Below are 7,926 nucleotides of genomic sequence, written 5' to 3' on the forward strand. Positions count from 1 at the left end.
AGTGGGTGGAGGGTGGACGGCCGAGGGAAAGGCTGAATGGGTGGCTGGGGGACGGCGGACCAATGGATGCATAAATGGAAGCCTGTTCCTGGCACCTCACCCAGAGCCCTTATTTGCTTATTTCCCCTGAGAGCGCCACTTGTGGGGCACCCTCCTCCCCAGGCTTGGGGCGGGGGGGTGGCTCCTTCCTGGTTTGGGGAAAGTCCTGCAACTTTTCTCTGCCGTGCTCTTTGCGCCCATGAAAGAAGTGGGAAGAGGGGATCGCCGGGGACATCTGTGGTTCCAAGTTTCCCTTTTGGGGACGGTCCCCGTTCCTGCAGCCCCAGAAGCTTCCTGCTGGCGTCTCCTGCAGATTCGGGCCCCCGCAGACACCCGCTGGTCCCAGGACAGGCCCAGCCCCTCGACCCGAGATGCTGCTGCTGCTGCTGCCCCTGGTGTGGGCCGGTGAGTGCGTGGGGGCGCCTGCCCGTGTCTCCCCAGGGTCCCCGCAGGGGGGCGCCCAGCCGGAGCTGCACATGCAGCTGCCCGTGACGGTGCAGGAGGGGCTGTGCGTGCTCGTGCCCTGCACGTTCTCCTACCGCTGGGGTAAACAGACAGACTCGAGCCCCGTGTACGGCCACTGGTTCCGGAAAGGCACGCCGGATGTCCTCGTGGCCACGAGCAAGCCGGACCAGAGAGTGCAGAAGAGCAACAAACTCTCATTCCACCTCGGGGACCCCGCGGCGGGCAGCTGTGCCCTGAACATCACCCGCCCCCGGAGGGAGGACAGCGGGACCTACTATTTCCAGGTGGAGAAGGGCAAGACCAAGCACAGCTACACCCGCAGCGGCCAGCTGCTCACCGTGAGGGTGACAGGTACGGGGCGGCCCGGAGCAGACCCCAGGGGTGAGCGGGGGCCTGTCCTCGGGTCGGGAGGGCCCCTCCGGCCCCCGCCGTTAGGGGGCACAGGGGCGCGGGCCGGCTCAGGGCTGGAGTGTCTTTCTCGGAGACCCACAGGGCCCCTCTCCCCTCCAGCGCTGACGCTGACCCCCAACATCGCCCTCGAGGAGCCCCTGGAGGCCGGCCGCCCCAGCCGCCTGACCTGCTCCGTGCCGGGGGCCTGTGGCGGGGCGCCTCCCCCCCCCATCTTCTGGACCGGGGCTGCCCTCGGGCCCCTGGGGCTGGGACCGCCGTGGTACACCTCCCCCGAGCTCCTGCTCACCCTGCGCCCGCAGGACCACGGCACGGAGCTCACGTGCTGGGTGGGCCGCCCCCGGCCCGCCCCGTGCAGGGCTTGCAGGGCGGGGACGTTCACGCTCAACGTGACCTGTGAGTGCGCGGGCCGGGCGCGGGGCCGGGCGCGGCGGGGGGTGCTGCCACGGGCTGATGGCGGCTCCTCGTGTCCCTTCTGTCCCTTGGAGTGGGCGGCAGAGGCGGTCGCGACCGGGTCCCCGCGCCTCACAGCGCCTCTCTGTCCTAGATGCCCCACAGAACCTGACCGTCCGCCTCTTCCGAGGACACTGCGCAGGTAGGACGGCCCAGCCCGGGCTGTGGGCACAGGCGGGGGTGGGGGGCACGGACGGAAGCCCCGGGCTCTCCACAGACGCGCCCTATGGGCCGGGCATTCTGGCGAGGACGGGCCGCCGAGGAGAGGTGGGCTCCGGGGAGACGGCGGCACGGGGGGGGGGGGGCAGCGTGGCCAGAGTGGAGCCCTGAACCCCCAGGGCCAGCCCACCCATCTGGCCTCAGGGGAGCCGCCTCGGTAAGGGGGTGCTGTCAGCCCTTAAAAGCACCTGGTGGCACCTTATTTTCGAGGGAGCTGTCATCGACGGATAAATTCCACGTCGCCACGTGTCACCCACCACACACGAGGGGGGGACATGCCCTTGTGGGGGTGTCATGAGAAGGGCCACCCGCACCTGGGAGAGCCAGTCCCGCCGGGCTCGGTGGCACGGGGCCCGGTCACTGGCCACAGTCACGAGGCCCCGCGCAGCTGGCGCTTCAACTTGCTGCAGGGACACGCTGGAGGGCGGCTGCGCCCAGCTCGCGAGCCCTCCCTCCAGCTGACCAAGGCTTCACCAGGCTGTGCCACCACCCGCTCGATTCGGTTCCAGAACATCTTCATCCCCCCAGAAGCCCTGCCCTTCCACGCTGGCCGCCATCATCCACTTTCCGGCTTCACGTGCTCGTGTCCACGCCGCAGCGCCGAGCGGCCCAGGGCCGGCCCCCCCTGGCTGGCTGCTTTCTCTCGCGTCACGTGCCCAAGGCCCTCGCGTGGTAACCTGGGCCGGGGCTGCCATCCTGTTCACGGCTGCATACTATTCCATTGAGCAGCGCGGCCACTGTTGGTGTCCATGTCTTGAACGCTGGGGGCTGGGGACCTCCCCCTCGGGGCTTTGTGACGTGTTCTGAACACCCCCATGCAAGTGTCTGTCTGAGTCCCAGCTGCTGGACTTTGGGGGTCTGAACCCTGGAGTGCGTCTGCAAGGTCAGAGCCTCCTTGACCTTTGTGGGGAGCCTGCCCCCCACGCGCGATGTGGCTATCCTGCTCGCGGCGCCCTGGTGATGGAGGGGGCTTCTGCGGAGCGCGGCAGGAGGGCGTCTGCCCTGGGTGAACGTGAACGTGGTGGGGGAGGCGGGGCTGTGCTCACGGGGGCCGCTGGCGGGGGCGGAGATGTCTGGTGCAGCCCCTGCGCCTTCCATTTCCTCAGGGTCTTGTGACCATGCAGCTTCTGAGCCGGGAGGCCACGGGGCAGGTGTGAGGTCCGCGGATCAGCCAGTCCCGGCAGGTGCCCAGGGCTGCCGGCCACAGCTCGAACGTCTGTGCTGTCGGTTCTGTGTCCAGGAGCAAAATCGTGGGCAGGGATGTCCCTTTCCAGCGCCCCGTGTGCATTTTACATGGCTCTGGGGGCCACGCAGGAAGCTGTCCGACGACATCAGCTCTGCCGCGGGGGTGGGGCGCCAGGGAACGCCCTTCTGAATCCCCTCCCGCTCCACGTGTTCGGCTGCCAGATGCCTGCGCCCGCCTCATGCGAGCGGCGCCCTCTTCCTGCCTGTCTCTCTGCCCTCCGTCTCTTCTTCCAGAACCAAAGTACCTGGGAAACGGCTCATCCTTTTCAGTCCTGGAAGGGGAGTCCCTGCGTCTGCTCTGTGCCATCGACAGCAACCCACCTGCCAGGCTGAGCTGGGCCTGGGGGCGCGGGGCCCCGAGTCCCTCCCAGCCCCCCAGCCCTGGGGTCCTGGAGCTGCCCCTGGTGGAGCTGGGGCATGAAGGCGAATTCACCTGCCGTGCTCAGCACCCTCGGGGCTCCCTGCACATCTCCCTGCAGCTCTCTGTGCAGAGTGAGTGGGGGAGGAGGGAGGCCCCCTGGGTCCTGGGGAGGGGAAGGCACCGCTGACCCCCCTCCTCCCTCCCACAGCACCCCCGCAGCTGCTGGGTCCCTCCTGCTCCCCGGAGGACGAGGGTCTGCTCTGCCGCTGCGCTGCCCGAGCCCGGCCGGCCCCCTCCCTGCGCTGGCGGCTGGGGGAGCGGCTGCTGGAGGGGAACAGCAGCAACGCCTCCATGGAGGTCACCTTCAGCCCCTCGGGGCTCTGGGCCAACAGCTCCCTGCGCCTCAGCGGGGGGCCCAGCACCGCACTCAGACTCAGCTGTGAGGCCGGGAACCCCCAGGGGACCCGCAGCGCCGCCCTCCTGCTGCTGCCCAGGAGAGCAGGTCAGGGGCCGCCGAGCGGGCTGAGGGAGAAAAGGTCCCCATCCCGGAGAAGATGGAGCTTGACGGCTGTGGGGTCTGGCCCGGAGCAGAGGGAGAGAAGGGGGCAGAATCTGGTCTTGGGTTGGTGGGGCTGAGAATGAGGGCACCAATTCCCTGGGATGTGGGATGAGGGGTACAGGGGGCCGGGGCCTGGAGGGGAGTCACCCGAAACCCCACTCATTTGCAGGCAAACCAGGGCTTGGGAGAGAATTTGTCCTGGGGGCCGTCGGGGGAGCCGGTGTGGCCGGCCTGCTCACCCTCTGTCTGGGCCTCGTCTTCTTCCTGTGAGTGTCACCGGGTGGGGGGTGGCGGGGGTGTCTGTGCAGGAGTCAGCGGGGTGTGGGGGGGTCAGCAGGGCTAGTCCTGGAACCCCAAACAGGGCGGCCTTGCACAGAGCAGAGGCGGCGAGGCTCGGGCCTGGGTGGGGCAGCACAGGGGGCGTCTGTCCCGGCCCAGCCGTCCGTGTCTGCGTGGGTGCCTGTTCCCACGAGAACGCCCGGGCAGACACCCCTCCCGGCGCCGGCACCCTGCTGGCCTTGCAGACTCAGCGGGGCGGGGTGGGGGTGGGGGAGCACACCCCTGGGCCCGGAGCCACCGCTGAAGGCCCGGCCTCCCTCCCCGCTCACCCAGGGTGAAGACCAGCAAGAAGGCCGCCGCCCCCTCCACACCGGCTCCTACCTCCTGGGTGAGCGGTGAGCCTCTGTCCATGGGACCCCATCTGGCCACCTCCCTCGGGTCCTGGTCTTGGGTCCCCATCAACCCCATGCCCGGCTGCTCTCCATCTCTCCCGAGCCAGGGGTTCAGTGCCCGCTCCACCCTCCCGCCCTGGCCTCCTCACGTCTCTCGGCAGCCCCACTCCAGTCCCCTCGCCTCCCCCACGCAGGCCCCAGCGCGCTCGCCCCAGCATAATCACCGTCCCCACAAAGGCCAGGGGTCTCCAAGCGCAAGTTCAGGGGTGCCCCAGGCGGTGTCAGGTTCACCCACTCACAGGAAGGACTCAGAACCCAGGGGGTCCTGCTCACAGTTAGGGTTTATTTCAGGGAGAGGCTGGAGACTAAGGTCAGCGGGGGGTGGGGTGCCCAGGAGAGGCGCACACCAGGCTTCCTCTCCCCGCCGCCGTGACGTGTGGTGCGGGCCCGCAGCGCTGCCACCGCGGAGGCTCAGCCAGCTGGGGTGTCTGGATTTTAGGAGCCCTTCACGGAGGCGGGGAGCCCGCGAGATGGCCGGCCTCAGGCTCCAGGGGCCGAGCTGCCACCTCGGGGCCCAGGGCCCCACCGTGAGTCCCGGGCGGCGCAGGCTCCTGGGGGGTTGCCCAGGCCCCGGTGAGCAGACACCCCCGAGAGAAGGACATTCTGGACTGTAGAGGGTCCCACCAGGTTTGGGCTCAAAGGTCAAACTTTCCGTCGGGCAAGTTAGCCTTCACCACGCCAATCCCTTGAATTTAGCGCTCACAACACAGCTTGGTGACCACGTCTGCCGGGATGCCCCAGTGTCCAGGGCAGTCCAGGCCCGAGCAGGCGCCCGCCCCGGCCAGCTCGCTCTGCTGGCCCATCTCAGCTGCGGCAGGCGGCGACCCTGCGGGCGCTGCGCCACAGGCGGGGCTGGGCCAAGCGGCCCACCGCTCAGAGTGCAACCTTGGGGCATCTGCCTGGCCGCAGCTTCCCCATCTGATAAGCGGAGTGCCCCCCCCCCGTGCACTGTCATGAGAAATCTGGGCGCCTGGCCATGCCCCCCAAGGACCAAGCATCACCACACTCAAGTGTCTGGTGAGGGACCTTGTGGGTCGGAGCCCCTGGCCCGGCCCTTGTTTGTGGACAAATCAAGACAAAACGCTGTTTCCAGGTTCTTACCCAGCCCCGTCATCCTGACCTGACCCCTGTGTCCCCTCCGCGCAGGGTCACCAGCTTGAGTGCCAGCCTGGCAGCGCCACGGACATGCCAGTGCCCGCCCCCCCCTCCCCCCGTGAGGGGGAGGAGCAGGAGCTCCATTACGCTTCCCTCAGCTTCCTCAGCCTGAGGCCCCGGCAGCCACCAGACCAGGACGCCACCAGCACCACCGAGTACTCGGAGATACTGACCCACAAATGACGACCCCCAGCCACAGCAGCCTTGGCCTCTCAGGGAAGGGGAACAGCAGGGGAGCAGCGCTTTCTGTGGCAGCAGGATGCCCCCGGGCATAGTGCCCCCTGCGCCAGGGTGGGCGGAGCTGTGCTTGGATTTCAGCCCCATCTCAGGCCACTTTCCTTCTCAGCCTCCCCCGCAAGATGGACACAATAACCCTAACAGAGGGTTGCCAGAGCCAAGGTGGAAGGAACAGTCCTGGGGAGTCTGCGCAGAGAGCACCTGCCCGGTCCCGCCCCCTGCCCGGCGGGTGTGAAAGAAACCAGAGTTAAAGGATTAAATTATTCAGACCCTAGAGTGCAAAAGAAAAAAAAAAAAGAACTTATCTACACTTTTCTGTGAGACTTGCTTCCACGGTGGCCCAGGCTGCCTGAAAGGACTCAGCTGAGCATGCGCACTACGACGAACCTCCAGCGAGCCAAGTCCTCCATGCCCAGGTGAGGCGGGGGTGAGGGGGCGCAGGGGCCACGTGAAGCGAGGGTCCCATCCACAGAAATCCAAAACTCCAGTTCTCTGAAGAAAAGCCTCCTCTAACCCCTCCATGTGAACCACACTCGCTTGCCGATGAACTTCAGCCACAACTGCATTTGTTTGCCCTGAGATCCCTATGTCACCAACAAAGTTTAACTCCTTCGTTCTCAACCCCACTCCCCCCCAGGTCAGTGTCAACCCCTTCCCTCTGCAGGACAGGGAGGCAGGTTTGAGTCTCCTCCTATCTCCTTGCCAGCTGACTTGCAATAAAACTCTTCACAAAACCGGATGCCCTGGTCTCGGCCGCTATGCACACGGGGCAGCAGGCCCTCCGCTCAGTGATGCAAGGGTCCCCATGACCAGATGGGGCCCGCTCTGGAGGGCTGTCCCAGCTCCAGAGCTCCCCAGAAGCCAGCTGTGGCCGTCGCTGGGCTGCCCAAAAGCACCTTCTGCACCCCCTCTGCAGACACCACCCCGGGGACACATGCTGAACACCCAGGATGCTGGTCTCTCAGAGCCCACTTCTTGGAAACCTGACCTATGCGCTTGTTTGGCCACACCAAGATATTTTCACTGATTATCCGAAATAAATGATCATTTATCAAATCACATACCTTTCTCTTCACTCCTAGGTCCCGATGTTTTGATTCTCCTTCACACTTGCTTCTTTTTTGCAGAATTTGCTTTCAGAGTCCCTTGCAGGCACGGCCTATGTTCCACTGACATCGTAATGTAGTTTTAATGGTATTCACATCCAACTTACTGTGTTCTCTTCTCTAATTCAACTTCCACTGAGTTCTGTCCCCCCCATTAATAAGGAAACATGCCCAACACTGGCATGATGAGCCAATCTTTTGATGACATGTTCGCATGAGTTTAACAATGCCGGTAACTGCTCTTCAAGTCTGATTTGTTGAAACTCTCAATTCCATCTTTCGCAGCACAACTTATTTTGTCATTATTCAGGATTATGTTGTATCTCTTGATCAAGAACTTTTAAAAGGTGTCCCTGACCAAAAAGGAGCCTTGCGGTCATTTTCCATTTCCTTCTTCAACACTTCAACACCACACCTGCCTCTGTGTTGGCAGAAGTATTTAAAAACACCGATCTAAGAGAGTAACCATCTTCAAGGGCTAAAAACCGTTTTCAAGAGATCATCATGCCACAAGAAAGCCGCACTAATCATCTGTTTCAAGTCGAAAGTTCTTTTCTGGTTTTGAGTCATGTCCCTTTGAAGACTCGCCTCGACATTTAGAGATATATTTCTCATGAACCCTTTAACATTATCAATGAGTCCTTGGAAGCGAAAGAGCCCTGAACACTTTTGCTCTTTCAATTTGCATCATCCTATTGCTAAGCAGATGGTGGAAATTATACAGAGTCCACAACTAAAGTATGATGTCAGTGCCTCAAATATATACACGGAGAGTTTTCTCCACCTCCTTTGTTCACGAGACCTACTGAGTTTTACCGAAGAACCGAAAGACCACAGAATTGTACAAATCCTTTAAAAACATGAAGTTGGGGGTACAGCTTCCCCACAACTTCCAAGTGAACAGAGAAGCTGCCAGCAGGCTCTGAGCAGTCTCATGTAGTGAGCGAT

General features: G+C 63.7%; 1 protein-coding gene across 1 annotated transcript; it reads left to right on the forward strand.

Annotated features, from left to right (window-relative positions):
• Positions 1-410: 410 nt before the first annotated feature.
• Positions 411-5,818, forward strand: LOC311186101 (sialic acid-binding Ig-like lectin 5; the record flags this gene model as incomplete). Its single annotated transcript, XM_084256989.1, has 8 exons — positions 411-855; positions 1,015-1,308; positions 1,460-1,507; positions 3,064-3,321; positions 3,399-3,692; positions 3,919-4,015; positions 4,362-4,416; positions 5,627-5,818. 8 exons carry the CDS (start codon positions 411-413, stop codon positions 5,816-5,818), a joined length of 1,683 nt encoding a protein of 560 aa, XP_084113115.1.
• Positions 5,819-7,926: the final 2,108 nt, after the last annotated feature.

Source organism: Talpa europaea (assembly GCF_964194135.1).
Source record: "Talpa europaea genome assembly, chromosome: 16".
Classification (NCBI taxonomy): Eukaryota; Metazoa; Chordata; class Mammalia; order Eulipotyphla; family Talpidae; genus Talpa; species Talpa europaea.